This window comes from Martes martes, assembly GCF_963455335.1.
Source record: "Martes martes genome assembly, chromosome: 4".
NCBI lineage: Eukaryota > Metazoa > Chordata > Mammalia > Carnivora > Mustelidae > Martes > Martes martes.
Window position 1 is genome coordinate 160,772,398 of NC_137891.1, and position 16,771 is coordinate 160,789,168.

The 16,771-nt window shown below is 41.7% G+C and overlaps 1 protein-coding gene across 1 annotated transcript in view; it reads right to left on the bottom strand.

The window, feature by feature from the left end:
• Positions 1-16,164, bottom strand: part of ZMPSTE24 (zinc metallopeptidase STE24) — a 42,927-nt gene extending 26,763 nt beyond the window's left edge. The window contains exons 1-6 of the mRNA XM_080801069.1: positions 15,826-16,164; positions 13,513-13,659; positions 5,836-5,922; positions 3,050-3,166; positions 2,136-2,288; positions 487-628 (exon numbers count right to left, since the gene is read on the bottom strand). Of these exons, the coding sequence (XP_080657195.1) occupies positions 487-628; positions 2,136-2,288; positions 3,050-3,166; positions 5,836-5,922; positions 13,513-13,659; positions 15,826-15,948 (769 nt within the window). The 5' untranslated portion in view covers positions 15,949-16,164. The remainder of the gene's footprint in view (positions 1-486; positions 629-2,135; positions 2,289-3,049; positions 3,167-5,835; positions 5,923-13,512; positions 13,660-15,825) is intronic.
• Positions 16,165-16,771: the final 607 nt, after the last annotated feature.

The window sequence follows — 16,771 nt, forward strand, 5'->3', positions numbered from 1 at the left end:
ATATAGCTTAACTCTCAAAAGCAATTATCATAAAAGCAGAGAATAACTGATCTGAAGTCCGATGGTACTACATTTTCGGTAATGTGCAAGTGAAATCAGACGCCTCCAGAACACTGGAAGTTTTGTTGGATGAGACAAAGCCAATAACATTGGTTTTCTTTATGAGCCCCCGAACTAGTGCTAAATGGAACTTGACTATGCAAAAGTCCAGCTCAATTACCTGAGGGAGCCAGGCAGGTAACGTAAGTTCATAAATCAGTCTAATATACAAGATACAAGAAGGAGTGAAGAAGGCCTTGGCCAAGCAACACTGTAAAGCCAACCAAACACAGCTGTAGGTAAGAGCAGGATTGGTATTAGGCTACCAATTTCTATCCCTGGAGTATGTCAACAATTCCTAGAAATCTGGCTTTTTAAAGCCCAAATATAAAACCCTAACAAATCAAATCACTTGAATAAAACTTCCTTACCCCCAGGTAGCCTTACCTTCAACAACATACACCTTAGTCAAAGGGAAGTCAATACTCTTTGCCATTACTTCAATTTCTTGTTTAAGCTTTCCCTCAGGCAGAGGTGTGAATTTGTCAAATAAAGGGGCAATATAATCAGCATAAATTGTGACAAGCACCTGAAAAATAAATGTCAGAACAACCTATGAATATGTTCTTAAAGAAAAACTGCTATTTATATAGATTATATTAAAACAACTATGTGATCCAGCCTTGAGAACATGGATCTTTTCTTATTTGCTCTGGTATTCCCAGCCCCAAATAATACCAGATAGCAAGTGCTCAAAATCTGTTTGTTAAATCAAATCAAAATGAGTAGTCTCTACGTGGTAATAACTCAAAAGTCAAATGGTCCATTCAAAACTATCTTGGGAATTTCTGACACTTCATAAGCCCATCATAACTTAGAATTCTGCCTTTGAGAGTAATCATGAGAGACCTGCAGTCTTTGCTAGAAAATAATTACTAGAGCTTGACTGTGTGCTGTTATTTCGTTGGTCTGCTAAAATTAATTACCTGCAGTGCACAACTATCCATTGTATTTGAAGCGGCACTTCCTTAAGCATTTCTGGAGCATTCCCTCTGTTCTCTTTCCTCTTACTTCATTTGCCATACACAGATGTGTATAAATCCAACTAGCACCTGTTTTCAGAGCTCGATCCCACCAGTGGAAAGTGAAGCAGTGAGTATCACGGCAATTCAGACTAAAGTAAACCCCATCAACAGGAGCTGAAGAGCTAACAGACGCTATTTTCTGGAGGCTGTAACAGACTGTTTTCACTGTGTCGTAGTGTGTGTTGTGAAGTGGTTTACAATATGGTAGAGAGAAGAAGCAAAGATGTTAGGAAGGGAAGATGGGGAGGGAGGGGACAAGGGAGAGAGGGAAGGAGAGAGAAGGGAAGGGAGGAGGAAGGGAGAAGGGCACAGAGAAGAAGGGGGAAAGAAGGGAGAAAGGAGGAGAGGAAAGGCAGGGGCAAGAGGGCAGAAAAAAATCAGGTAAGTTTATAGTTTCTTTTTCTCATCCCTCTTAAATCTAGTCTCTCTTCAGAACATCCACACTGTTTAGGCATGGGAGCTCAGTAGAGTCATTACATGATCAAACTTAGTCATCCATTCTAGTGACAACTCACAAATGCACAGCCCAAAACTGCCTGACAACTGGACCATTAACAATAACTAACAACCACGGGGTGCCTGGGTGGCTCAGTGGGTTAAAGCCTCTGCTTTCGGCTCAGGTCATGATCCCAGGGTCCTGGGATCGAGCCCCGCATCGGGCTCTCTGCTCCGCGGAGAGCCTGCTTCCTCCTCTCTCTCCCTGCCTGCCTCTCTTGCCTACTTGTAATCTCTGTCTGTCAAATAAATAAATAAAAACTTAAAAAAAAAAAACAAAAAAAACTAACAACCAGCTTCTAGGATCTGAGTCAGCCTAAGAAGAAGAAAATCTATGGTCAGAGTCAGTCTCCTAGTTCTATACCCAAAAGTAGAAACCAAGACGGAAATTTATATGACCACTTATTTATATTTCATTTGCTTCCTAAGAACTGTTCACATGCTAATGAAGATTAAATCAGAGTTATCTCACCAAGGAAATTTTGTAAAAGAAAACAAAACAAAGATTTTACTCACCAGAGAAACAACTAATGTGAACAGCCAGGCATATATAAAAAAATAGTCGCCCCCAATTTTAATAATGTAAAGTAGAAGTGAAGACACGGGCAATAAAATGCACTGAGTCACAATAAATTTCTTGACTGCATCTTTCATGAAGAATCCCAAAGTCTGAAAAAAGAAAAGATCACAAGAAACTGAGAAAAGAAAAACTGAAAAATAAAAAGTGTATGCAAAGGATACATTATGAAAGCAATTTTAAAAGTTAAAAGGTAGTGACTCTATATTATATGACACTAGGGGTAGCCTAAGACCATAAGTAAATGTCTGTCAGAGTTGGGTTTTGGAGGGGAGAAGGAGAGGGGGATGGGTGAGCCTGGTGTTGGGTATTAAAGAGGGCACGTATTGCACAGAGCACTGGGTGTGGTGCATAAACAATGAATCTTGGAACACTTAAAAAAACAGTAAAATTAAGATGTTTAAAAAAAAAAAAAGCAAGTGTCTGGCATTTTATAGTTTAAAATACACCTTTTCAATGTTAGCAGAAAAACACTAGACTTTAGTACTAGAAGAGCTTATGGCAAGACTTCAAGCTATCATCTTTACCATATTTGCAGTTCCTTTTCCCTCAGTTAATTCTTGCTCCAAAATGGCAAATTATGGGGGTACCTGGGTGGCTCTTGATTTCAGCTCAGGTTATAATCTCAGGTCATGGGATGGAATCCCGAGTCGGAATCTGCACTCAGTGATGGGTCTGCTTGGGATTCTCTCTCCCTCCCGCTTCCTCTGCCCCTCCCCTGGCTCTCTCAAATAAATAAATAAATCTTTAAAAAAATAAAATCGCAAATTACATTTCAATTATTACCAGGAGAGGGAAAAATGCACAAAAAGTCTTAATGTTTAAAAGAGAACATATGCGTTCTCTAGTTTACCTGCTGATTGAAACCATGTTTTTCTTCTATCACAAAGGTATTATAAAGACTCCATGGCAAACCAGTCAATGCACTGAAAAGTGTAGCCAACAGGAGAAACACCAAGGACTGAGTGATCTAAACACAGGAAGAAATAAATGGCAGTTTTTATAGTGTAATACTAATTCATTCTTCAAATGAATGATTAGTGAACAAATGAAAAATACATCTCAAGCCATGTGCTTGATTCTATGGGTAATACAAGGTCTGACAACATCATCTTTACTCTCCAAGTTGACTTGCGAGAGAAGGAAGCAATAAAACAATGTCTCTTTTATTATACAGGCACTATGTGAAAGTTACCTAAAGCTACACAGACAAAGAACTAAAAAATGAGAGACAACCACATACACTGGTGAATTCAAACAAGGCTTACTAGGCTAAGAAGACTCGGGATGCCACTGTGAAGAAAGAGGTAAATTAATGGGACAGGAGAGACAAGGAAAGGAGGAGAAATGTGTTCCAATTTGCGAAATAAGCACCCTATAAGAGGAAGAGGATACGATGACAGGCTTTGGGACAAGGCTGGGATAAGGCAGAAAAATTTATCCCAGAGCATCAAAAAAAAGCTGGACTGGGCAGGTAGGGTGGGGTGTCCTTAAGTTTTCACAAGAAGCCAAAGACCAATAGAGAAAATTACCATCAAGAACTACTTCAAGTGCCATCACAATAGATCCTCAGGAAATCAAAAGCCAAGAACTGCCTCATTTCTCTTTCCAAACTTTTCCCAGGGTAGTAGAGGAAATGGGCTACTTAGTATGAAGGGAGCTGGGGGAGGGAGAAAGAGGGATGAGGCAAATAGAATCCTTGCTCTCTCCCTCTCATCAGATGGTGTAAAATGGAATTCTTTTAAGGTAAATGTGAGTATACTACACACTACCAAAACACATTTGATTTGGTAACAAAGTGCAGCCAATGTAAGTTTCTAACCAGAGGAAGAAGGGAGAGGGGATGAAAAAGGAAGATGCAGGGTGGTTTATTTCACCCTGTGGTTTATTTCAGCACTGTTCCCAAACAGGAAATGGGGAAAAAATTTTAAAAAGAGATTCTAGGACCTTCCTCAAAACTACTGAATCAGAATCCCATCCTCCAAAAATGCAATCATTATGACTTTGTGAATACTTGTTTTCTCACGTAACATTTCATAAAAATTTTCCATATCAATATATAGTTATTTCTTCCTTATTAACAGCTCTAGAGTATTCCATTGTGTAAGTGGACACCTAGGCTACTTCCATGACAGCAGTCATTCCAATGCTACACTGAACCCTTTATACATGTGTCTGTGCATTCATTCTTCATGAATTCAAAAAAGTTAAATGTCTGGTATCAAACTTTTTGAAGGCACTGGTGACACAGCAGTAAAGAAAATATATAGAGTCTCTGTCCCCTTAGAGCTTAAAATTCTTAATAAAAAATAAATAAACAAGGCATGTACGTATAAATAAAAAAATAAGGTAACTCCAGAGAGTGTTGAGTACTTTTATACAGAAAATAACGTGATGTGTGTCACTGAAGAGTGACAGCAGAATTGTTACTCTAGATGGAGTGGTCAGGGAGGGCCTCTCTGAGAAAGAGAAATTTAGGAAGAGAAATGCATAAGGAGTCAGTCATGATGTTTACATGAAACCACCTTAAATAATTTCTGAAACAATCGGGCTCCTGGCTGGCTCTATCAGTAGAGCGTCTGACTCCTGATCTCGGGGTTGTGAGTATAAGTCCCACACTGGGGGTAGAGATTACTTTAAAAAAATAAAATCTTTACAGATTTCTGAAACAGGGCAGAGAATATGTAAGTAAACCACAATGCCACATAGAATAGACCAGGACAAGAGTCAATGAAGATACAGAGATATCCCAGGAAGAAGAGGACTTCAAAGGATTTGGCTGCTTTAGAAAAAGGTATATGGAAACGGGACACAGGATGAGTTGAATTAAACCCAAGATACTTTATACATGTAGAAAAGAGCCGCTCTTTAAAGTAAATAATCAGGAAAGAGGGAAGAGACTTGGCAATTTCCAAGAAAAAGTCGGGAGACAGTGTCCTATCATCCACCATGGGTCGGGAGTCTCACACTTAATGCTTTGCCCAGTAAATGCAGCTTGCGTAAGACTGGGTAGTCACCTTGACCGGCTCCATGGAGATTCTGAAGTTACACTCTCTGTCCTTGTATGAAGTTATCTCTAAGTGATTATGGTACAGAGTATCTGCTTAGTGGGTTCAACAAAATTCAGGCTTCTCCTTTCACTGCAAGGAGTTGTCCCTGAGAAATGGCTACCTAACCAGGGACCACCATTTCCCAGTTCCCTTCCATCTGCTGTTCGCCAACAACATGTGAATGCAAAGGATACTTCAGAGATAAGGGAGTTAAGAAGAGGATGTTCTTTCCCCACCCCCTCATTCCATCTGCCTGCTGGATGCAGAGAACTGTGGGGCACTCAAGGGACTGCAGGGCTATAAGATGAAAAGAGACCAGGTCCCTGGCTTCCCACGTAGAAGAATGTCACCTGCTGACCAAAAAATACTCACACTAGGCTATTATGTAATTGAGAAATAAACTATTGTGATAAGCCACTGGAATTCCGGAGTTTGCTACAATAAGCAGCATTATCCTAACAGAGTATGTGTAGACACGGACTGTACAAACAGAGAAGCAAGCCTAAAGTCAGAGCCAAAAAATTAACTTTCACATAAAGCTGGCCAAGCAAAAAGACTCTAAAAAAATATATGCTAATGAATCACATACCTCATATTCTGGTCCAAAGCCAGCATAGCCACAGAACCGTCCAGAAAGTCTCCAGAGATAAGGAATTCCTCCAAAAAGAAGAATAAGCTATAAAACAAGACATACTTTGGTTACATTTGAACAGAATAGAAACTATGAGACGAGAGCATTTTATAAAGAAAATAAGGACAAAATAATTATCTCTACAGAAAAAAAGAGATCTATCTTATTTAGGATAAACTATGCATTTAGATGAATACAAACCAACAGAGATACTACGTTTAGACCTGTAATGATTTTTGCCTGTACATTTTATTTTATTTTTTTAAAGACTTATTTATAAAAAAAAAAAAAAAGACTTATTTATAGGGGCACCTAGGTGGCTGAGTCATTAAGAGTCTGCCTTCAGCTCAGGTCATGATCTCAGGGTTCTGGGATCAAGCCCCAAGTCCAGCTCCCTGCTCAGCGGGGAGCCTTCTTCTCCCTCTCCCTCCGCCCCACTTGTATTCCTTCTCTCACAGTCTCTCTCTCTCTTTCTGTGTCAAATAAATAAAATCTTTGAAAAAAAAAAAGAGTTATTTATTTATTTGAGAGAGAGAGAGCATGAGTGTGTCGGGGGTGGGGTGCAGAGGAAGAGAAAGAATCTCCAGCAGATTCCCCACTGAGCATGGAGCCGGACCTCATGACCCTGAGATCATGACCTGAGCCAAAACCAACAGTCAGACACCCAACCAACTGTGCCACCCAGGTGCCCCTTGCCTGTACATTTTATATGGGTAAATTATAGCATGTGAATTATATCTCTATAAAGCTGCAAGGGAAAAAAAAAAAAAAAACTTGCCAAAGACCACAACAAAGGCCTTCTGAATGAGGAAAGAGGCTTAGAGAAAAGGTAAGCGATTTTTCCAGAATGCCACACCTGATGAGTAACATAAATGGGATGTGAACCAGCGTATGTGGCTACCTAAGTGGCTTTTCCTTGAAAGGAAATAGTCCCCGTCAATCAGGACAAAGTATTCGTATCAGTGTAAGTGGACAGTCAGGTCCACTTACCAAACTGAGAGAAAGAATGGGGTATCTGTGCTTTCCCCAGGTAATGAAAAGTGAATCCTGAGGTAGGAATCAGGAATTCATAGGAGGAGACCCCCTTTTTGGCACCACCCTTTGTCTTGGGCAGATAAAGTGAATAAAGACATTCACCAAATCACCATGTCATTCGGGGTGCCTGGGTGGCTCAGTGGGTTAAAGCCTCTGCCTTTGGCTCAGGTCATGATCCCAGGGTCCTGGGATTGAGCCCTGCATCGGGCTCTCTGCTCAGTGGGGAGCCTGCTTCCTCCTCTCTCTCTCTCTCTGCCTGCCTCTCTGCCTACTTGTGATCTCTCTCTGTCAAGTAAATGAATAAAATCTTAAAAAAAAAAAAAATCACGTCATTTGAATGAGTGAGCTGGTCTTAAAATTTGAAAAGAATACATGCTTATAAAATACAACTTCCCCCAACAGATATTAAATATATGGAACTCAAAAGGAATCAATTTATTTTTCCTTTCTGTGGAGCCTCAGGAACACAACGATCAATCACACTCCTTGGTTAGAAGCACAGTTTTCTCACTGGTTCACACATGGCTCCGTGTGGTTTTTGAGGAGTTCTGGCACTTATTATATAGCTCATGGGTAGGCGTCCAATGTACTTTCCATTTTTATGTATGTATCCATAAATACTATGGTGGTTTACATATGCTTTTTAAGACTATATATAAATGACATCATATTGTATTTATCATTCTACAACTTGCTTTTTATACTCTACAAATTTTTAGAACCAGGCATGGTGGTCTGTAACTTTATTCAGTATATATACATTTTTTGTTTGTTTGTTTGTTTGGCAGAGAGAGACAGAGAGAGAGAGGGAACACAAGCAGGAGGAGCGGGAGAGAGAGAAGCAGGGTTCCCACAGGGCAGGGAGCCTGATGCGGGGCTCGATCCCACATGACCTGAGCCGAAGGCAGACACTTAACAACTAAACCACCCAGGCGCCCCCTTTATTCGGTATATTATCAGCCTGTTCTTTCTCTACAGAAAGAACACTCTCATCAGCAGTACCTGATGGTTCCTGTTCCCCATAATCTCAAACATCTTTTAGATGTTTTCCTGTTTGCTGGCTTGGTTTAATACCATGGGTCTTAAATATGGTCTCTGAGAAGCAGCAGCAGCATCACCTGGGAATGCGTCAGAAATGCAAATACTCGGGCTCCACCCCAGAACCACCGAATCAAAAAATGAAGTGGAGCCCAGCAGTCTCTAGGTAAAATGATGTACACCGAAGTCTGAAAATCATTGGTTTAATAAATTGCTGTCTTAAAGGCTTCCTTAACCCTATGTCCAGCTGTTTCCACTTTTCTTCACCCAACTCAATCTTGGATGTAAACCCTGTTTTCCCAAAAGACATGCTTTGGCACCACTGTATGGTATAAGCTCCACTTGTTGAACTAATTGACTTGAGATGGCACTTCTTTCATCCTATTCTCCAAACTAATAAATAATGCAGAATTAAGGATTTATAAATCTCCTGGTGAAAGGCTGAAACACCTATTATTAAATGTCCAGCTTTTAAGTATGCATCAAGGGTAGCTTTAATATGAACTGTGCATGCATCTATGAATGCTATTGGAAGCTGCTGTTGCAAGCCTTGTTCAATATGCTTTGGGGAATGAAATATAAAGCCCAGTGAACAGTAAATTTTCTTTCTATTGATAATCTCACTGAGCATGCTGCTGGGACTGTCTCAGAACAGAACTAATGAACCCAACAAAAACAAGTCCAGTACCTTTTAAATACATGATTTCACTAGTCTTAAAAAGCAGGCACGGCATACAGTCATCTCTACTTTCTAGAAGAGACAACTGAAACTCAGGGAGGTTAAAGTCACTGCTATGTACTGAGCACTGTACTAACTGCTTCATTTACATTGTCTCACTCATCTAGTTCTCGCCAGAAATCATGTGAGACATGATTTAAGATGAATCAACTTTTCATCTTTTTTTTTTTTTAAGATTTTACTTGACAGAGAAAGAGCACAAGGGGAACAGCAGAGGGAGAGGGAAAAGCAGGCTCCCCACTGAACAAGGAGCCCAATGTGGGGTTCAATCCCAGGATCCTGGGATCATGAATAGAGCCAAAAGCAGACGCTTAACAGACTGAGCCACCCAGGTGCCCCTCACCTTCTCATGTTAAAGAGGGGTAAAAATGAATTTCAAAAAGTCTAAGGTGCTCACTCAAAAATGTGCAGAAATTGGAGAAGCAACAATTTCAACTTTTCTACACTGCCCTCCTTGACTGCCCAGCCATTCCACTTCCTGGCGGGTCTTCACTGACATCTGTGAGGTATCAGGAAAAGTCCATCTCAGAAAGGCTGGCCATCCTCTCTGTGGGCGCTCTGTCACATTTGTGTGAACAGCGGCACCTGTAATTGGTCACAGAAGGCCCTGCTTATATTCTCTCAGGTAGAAAAAAGGAGGCAAAAAAAAAGTCTAAATTAATCTTTGCACTTGTTCTTGGTGACCAAAAGATAAAAACCTATTAATTTTAATCAATACAAAACAGGAATTAATGAATCTCCTTTCAAACAGAACAGGATTTCAAAGTAACACAAAATGCTTCCTGTCAAATGACAAATATAGCTATAAATTCCCCAAGAATAAATGTAGCACATTTAGGATGTGGTCCCTGCAGTTTTAATAGTTTCTCCAGGGCACCTGAGTGGCTCAGTCAGTTAAGCATCCAACTCTTGGTTTCAGCTCAGCTCATGATCTCAGAGTTGTGGGCTCAGCAGGGGGTCAGCTTGAGGATTCTCTCCCTCTCTCTCTGCCCCTCCCACAGCTCTCTCTCTCTAAAATAAATAAATTTTAAAAGAAGAATGGTTTCTTCAATGTAATTTTAAAGACTCAGAAGAGCAAAGTTTGAAAACCAGTTCTCCCACTTAATAATGTCACTTGGCCAGTAAATGGACCAGCCATTTAATTTCCGAGTCTCTGCTTTCTCATCCATAAAAAGGAACTAACAATGCCTACACTTTCTACCTCCAAGCACTCTTGTAATAGCAAACAAAACGATAAATATAAAAAAAATATATGAAGTGAAAATCACTACTACCCATACGATGGTGATGATGGTGACAATTACTGTCCCCAGCTTTAGCCCAGTACTAAACCAGTACTGCTTCTGGTTTGAGCCACAGAACACTATGAAGCTCTCATTCTGTATGTGTTATCCCTGCTTCTGTCCTTTTAGAACAAACTAAGCCATCCCCATGCTCACCAACCAAGCTATTGCCCATCTTTCCTGGAACTGTTTACTAGTGACAACTAAGGAGACTGACAAAATATTTTGTCTTTTTTTCTTATAATGAACCTGTGAGGGGTAATACAAAGAATTTCACAGAATCAAACATTAGTGAGGAAAGAGGATGATGTCTAAATTCACCACCTCTACTTCCATGTCTCTCTAAAGGCTGATTATCTACTTGGACCCTAACAGAAGAAATGCTTCAGATAAATTAACTGAAGCCAAATATAATCCACAATAAAGCTACCTTTCCTGGCTTGGCTGGAAAACATCAGGTTTCAATACCAATCTTCAATGTCTCAGTAACTAAACCAGGCTTGCACTAGTAAAAATATAACTAAAAAATCAATATTGGGGGAAAAAATCAACACTGAAAAGATTAGTTACTAGCAATTGCTATGTATGCCAAAAACCAAAGCAATTTTTTTAGATCATTTACTAATTTTCCTAAAATACCAAGATTCAACTCTACTTAACTCTTTGCTATTTTTCATCACCCTGAGGAAATGGGAAAGTCTTCTAATATTTGGCCCTAACCATACTAGTTCATAACTGTCAGAAAATTTTGTAACTAGCTAGATAATATTTTCATCACTTAACAAAGCCATGAACAGCTGGTTTCTTCTCTTTAACTGATGAAACAGTCATGATAGCCAATCTCATCTATTTTCAATAGGAGTCCTTCTCTTAGTGCTACTGGGAGATCTAAGAGAGTTCTGGAGGAAAAGTGATGATAATCATGATCCTGATGATAAAAATAATAATACCCAACATTTACAGACCACTTACAATGATCAGGCACTGTTCTAATCATCTTACATATATTAACTCATTTAATCCTCTCAACAACACTATGAATGAGGAATTATTACCACACAAATTTTTTTTAAGATTTTATTTATTTATTTGTCAGAGAGAGAGAGAGAGCACAAGCAGGGGGGAGTGGCAGGTAGAGGGAGAGGCAGGCTTCCCGCCAAGCAAGGAACCTGACGCAGGGACCTTGGAATCATGACCTGAGCTGAAGGCAGACCACCCAGGGCCCCATTACCACAAAGATTTAACAGATGAAAAAACTGAGGCAAAGAAGTGGTGACTTGCTTGAGGTCCCATAGCTGGTACGATAGAACTGAGATTCAAACTCAAGCCACCTGAATTCAGAGTCTGCTCTTAACCTCTGCACCATGCACTTTCAATTATTCTTAGAGGTGGAAAACCAAGAACTGGCTTTTGGGAATGGAAAAAAATCTTACTCATTTTATTCATAAAGCACAAATACACATACATATAGTTCAGAAACAGATACACGATATATCTGTGGTATCAAAATTTCATGGAGGGATGATTAAAAAAAAAATGTCCTAGGGTACCTGGCTGACTCAGCTGGTAGAGAGCATCCAACCCTCAATCTCAGGGTTGTGAGTTTGTCAAGTCCGATGCTGGGCATGGAGCCTATTTAAAGAAAAAAAAAAAGTCTAAAAATATACAGGGCCAGGGGCCAGAGTTGATCATGAAAAAAAAAAAAACTGAGAACACTGCTCTATACTACAGAGCTTTTCTTCTTTTAGCATGGGGGTAAGACCGGGTCTGTTTTACTAAGTAAAAATGAATGGTCCCTCGTTTCACTCAATAAATATGGATTATATGCTTATTTTATGCCAGGCACTAGGTACCAAAAGATTACAAAACCTTAAAGCATCCTTTCTTTAAGGAACTCCCAGCCTGTCAACTGAACAGGAAAATTCAATACAATGTGGTAAGTACTCTGATAGGAATGAAGATAGGATGCTATCTTATTCAGTCCTGAGGGACAGGGGAAGTTTCAAACTGTTTCTTAGAAGAGATACATCTCAGCTGGAACCTAATGGGAAGAGTGGGGATTAATCAGCTTCTAGTGCGAGTGGACTTAAAGATGCTGGAAGATACCAGCATGTGAAAAGACTTAAAGTCACAGGAAACCAAGCTGGGTTTGAGATGGACAAAATAAAAAGATGAAGCTGAAATAAGCAATGGCCAGGTCAAAAAGGACCTCAAAAACCCATACAAAGAAATATGGGCTTCACCCTGAAGGAAACAGTGATAGGTTTTATATAAGAGAATAAGATGATCAGAAAACTGTGCTTCAGAATTCCTTTGGCTGCAATGTGGGAGGACAGTTAAGAGTTAAGATAGAGGCAGGAAGGGGCGCCCTTCTCAATGGGGAGTTGGCTTCTCCCTCTCCCTCTGCCCCCTCACCCCCATTCGTGCACACTCTCTCTCTCTCAAATAAATAAAAATCTTTTAAAAAATTTGTTAAAAAAAAAAAAAAAGATAGAGGCAGGAAGGGGATGCCTGGGTGGCTCAGTCAGTTAAGTGTCTGCCTTTGGCTCAGGTCCCAATCCTGGGGTCCTGGGATGGAGCCCTGGGTCAGGCTCCCTGCTCAGTGGGAAGTATGCTGCTCCCCCTGCTTGTGCGCTCTCTCTCTCTCTCTCTCAAATAAATAAATAAAATCTTAAAAAAAAAAAAAAAGAAAAGAAAAGAAAGAAACTATTCTGAGGGGCATCTGACAGGTTCAGTTGGTGATCAAGTGACACTTGATCTTGGGGTAGTGAGTTTGAGCCCCATCATCGGCGAAGAGCTTAAACAAATAAACATTTTTTAAAAAAGAGAGACAGAAACAGGAGGAAGGGCTGCTACTTTTAAAAAAGAGGTAAAAAAAAAAAAAAAAAGGGTGAGCCTGAGCCAGTTAAGCACCTGCCTATGGCTTGGGTTATGATCCCAGGGTCCTGATCCCCGCACTGGGCTCCTTGCTCAGCAGGGAGCCTGCTTCTCCCTCTCCCTCTGCCTCTCTCTCTCAAATAAATAAACTGAATCTTAGAAAAAAAAAAAAAAGGCAGCAGGAAGACAAGGAGGGACTGCTACAAGAATAACTTAACAAGGGATGCCTGGGTAGCTCAGCTTTTTGAGAAACTACCTTCTGCTCAGGTCATGATCCTGGAGCGCCAGGATTGAGTCCCACATCGGGCTCCCAGCTCGGCAGGGAGACTGCCTCTCCCTTAGCTGCTCCCCCTGCTTGTACTCTCTGTCAAATAAATAAATAAAATCTTAAAAAAAGAAAAAGGATAACTTAACAATATGAGGTTGTTTTTCACGCCTGACCTATGACAGTTAACACACACCACAGTTTTCAGCTCCCTTACAATTACGTTTCAGCCTCTTCTGCTCTACACCCATTACTACTGATAACGAAGGTTAAGAAAGCATTCTGGGATTTATAGATACAGTACCTTCTTTTGTGTCACAAAAATACAAGATGAAAACAAACATTACAAAATATTAAACAATATGATAGATTGTTTCTCCAAGAAGTAAATTACTCACAGTGCCTTCAATCTCTGAATAGAGTCCTGACCAGAAGCTGAAAGTACTTTTATCCAGCTGATACAGTCGGGATTTCTCAAAGGTTTCTGAATCCATGATCTGTCCTAACTCCGGTGGTACATGAGTTGTTGTTTTATATATCCGTCTCTGAAATATTTTGAAGAAAACACTCTGAGACAGTCAAATCAACTCATTTTTTATTACAGCAGTCATTTATGATCAAATACTGAGTGGTTTATAGCATTTATTGTCACTGAAGCCTACTGAATTTGCTTTATATATACAAAAATATTTCATTTAATCAAGTGCATTGACCACTAAAACAACTGATTCAGGAAAGTAAAAGCGAAACGAGAAGTTGAGGCTAGCTGACTAGGTAAAATTAAAATCAGTGTTATCATTACACTTCAGTATGCATATGTGAACCAGAACGGTACAGGGCAAAGGGTTCCACTTACTCCAAGCAAAACATACCTCCTATATAATTTAAAAAACAAATTCATGGAAAGGAGAAGGAAGCAAATATGCCAGCCATAAGTATTAACAGATATTGTAACTAGTTATTAAACATGGTCCTAGAAACCAAATTAAGGAAATTTGAGGAATGACAAATAGAAACAGACCAGGTCTTCAAGAAAGACAAACTTTATAATTACAACAAATTCTAGACAGTAATTTCAGCCCATGGGACATAATACAGGGCACAGAAACTAAGCAATATAATGGATAGCATCTCCTGCAATGGTTTCATGACACATGGCTTCTCTATATATTATTGGGCACTTTACCAAACCCTCAATAAAAGGCATTACATTAAAGCATAACAGAGTAAAGGAGACATTAGTGAAAAGTAGTTACTGTAATTGGGCTTATCATTAAAGTAAGACAGAAGTTCAATAACCCATCCCCAATTTCGACAGTATATACTGTGTGTTTATTTTATGCAAAGGATCTTCTTAGGCCCCCAAGATTCTGGACTAATGAATTAGCCAATCGTATCTGTGTCAGAGAATCTAGTGCTATACTCTTGAGCTAGGGACACCTGGCTGGCTCAGCTGGTAGAGCACTTGACTCTCGATCCTGGGGTCCTGAGTTCCATCCTGATGTTGGGCACAGAGATCAATTTTAAAAAGACAAACAAAATGACTCAAAATATTATCTAAAGGGACGCCTGGGTGGCTCAGTTGGTTAACTTGCCTTCGGCTCGGGTTATGATCCCAGTGTCCTGGAATAGAGTCCCGCAGGGAGCCTGCTTCTCCCTCTGCCTCTGCCTGCCTCTCTGTCTGCCTGTGCTCACTCTCTCTGACAAATAAATAAATAAATAAAATCTTTTTTAAAAAATTATCTAAAAATAAGTAAATAAAGATTCTGGACTAAAAGAAGAGATCAAGATACAGCTTTTGATGAAGAACTAAAAATTTCAATTTAAAGACTCACGCAGAATGTAATCCGAGAAGAAATTTGCAGAGGAAAATGGCTGTAATGCTCAAGAAAAAAGAGTTCCAGCAGTTAAAAAGAGAAAGGCTCTCATAAAATAACCATCACAGTTGACACAATTCAATGACAACATAGAAGAGTGTAGGTAAAGGACATCAGCAGTGAGAGACTGCAATAAAGCAGACAAACTTAAAATCTCATTTAGAAGTTCAGATCTCTAATCCAGCGAGCAGTTCATTATGATTATCTCCAGAAAATTTTTAAGTAACATTCACTTCCTGCTTTCCAGTTCTAATCGCTTAAACAATGATAAAGACGTTTTAAGTAAAACAGGAAAACACTGCTCTTTGGGCAAAACAACATACTGCATCCATTTTTTTTTTTTTTTTTAAAGACAAAAAGTTCCGGAAAGGCTGTGAAGTCTTTATATTTTCAGAAAATGGTTTCCTAACCCCGTGGTTGAGCATGGTTACACGAATGTCATGGGGAAGTTGTGATTCTAAAAATTTTGCCTCTTCCTTTTGAAGGCACATGGGTGGCTGCCAAAGTTAAAGGAGATTAAGTCCGGGCCCGAGGGCCCTAAGAAAGCTGTAGGCCAGGGACAGCCCAAGTCTGACCAGGCGTCAGCCCTGCCTTCCCTTTCATCCGGCCCTAGGCGGCCTGGGTCCCAGGATCACGTTGCGGAAAACCTCCCAGAGGCACAAGATACCCTCAAGGCCAAGCCTGCCCTCGGGCCAAGTCAGGAGGCCTCGCAGGGACCCACGGGGTCGAAGCGAGTGCTGGGGCCGCAGCAATCCCCCAAGGACCTGGGGTCGAGATCAACGCTGGCCCGGGCTGCCCAGGTGTCGGGGTCGGGTGGGCCCTGTCTAGGCTCACCTGCCGCTGTGCTAGGAAGCTTTCCCAAAGATACACTGTCCAGGAGAAGAGCAGCACGGCCCCGAAGATACGCTTCTCAGCCGGCATGTCCCACATAGCGTCCAGCGACGCCCACATCCCCATGGCCACCCGGTTCCGCCGGCTCCTTCAGCATGCACCAGTGCCACACCGTCACCAGTCCCCTCAGAGCGTCCCCGCAGTGCCACAGCGATATCCGTCCCTTCCGAGCGCCCCTACACCGACACCCGCCTCCATGCCACCCCCTCCGCGCACCCCGCAGTGTTACACCAACACTCTTCCCCATGGCGACGCCCCCGGGGCCTCCTACTTTCTGCCGGAAAAAGACAATCGCGCCTTCCCCACTTCCGGCCCGAGGCCGGCCGGAGTCCTTGTGCCGAGTTCCGGCCTCAGCCAGTCCCGGGCTCGGCGGCCTGCTGCGATCGCGCTGAGCTGTGTTACACCAGCTTTCTTCCCCTGCCCTCCCCTGCACGCCCGGTTCCCGCCGAGGGGGTTCCGGCCTTCCTTCTGGGGCCGGCAGGGCGGTGGAGCTCTCGCTTTCTCCCGGGCGGCAGGCGCATCCTTCGGGCGGGGGCTCGCCCTGGCTTAGCCCGCCAAGGCGAGCCCGCTGGTAGTCCGGACTCGGCGGGGGCTGACACAGACTGGGCCGCCGCTCCGGCCCTGACGCGGCTAGGAAGCACGATCCGTGCCCACGCCCGGGAGACCCGAGGGCCAAAGGGATACCTAACAGCGGGACTAGGGACTAAAAGGGCAGGATTTTGGACCCCATTGGGGTATTACGAGTGCAGGCCTGTTGGAGAGTGCGCGGTAGTGATCAGATGTTCATTTAAAGGCGTCGCCTTTGCTTCCCCCCAACCCCAGGTGAAGGTGGGGGTGGCATTTTGCCTGAGAGTGTGTTCTGGAGCAAACCAGGAAAACATAGGTTAAA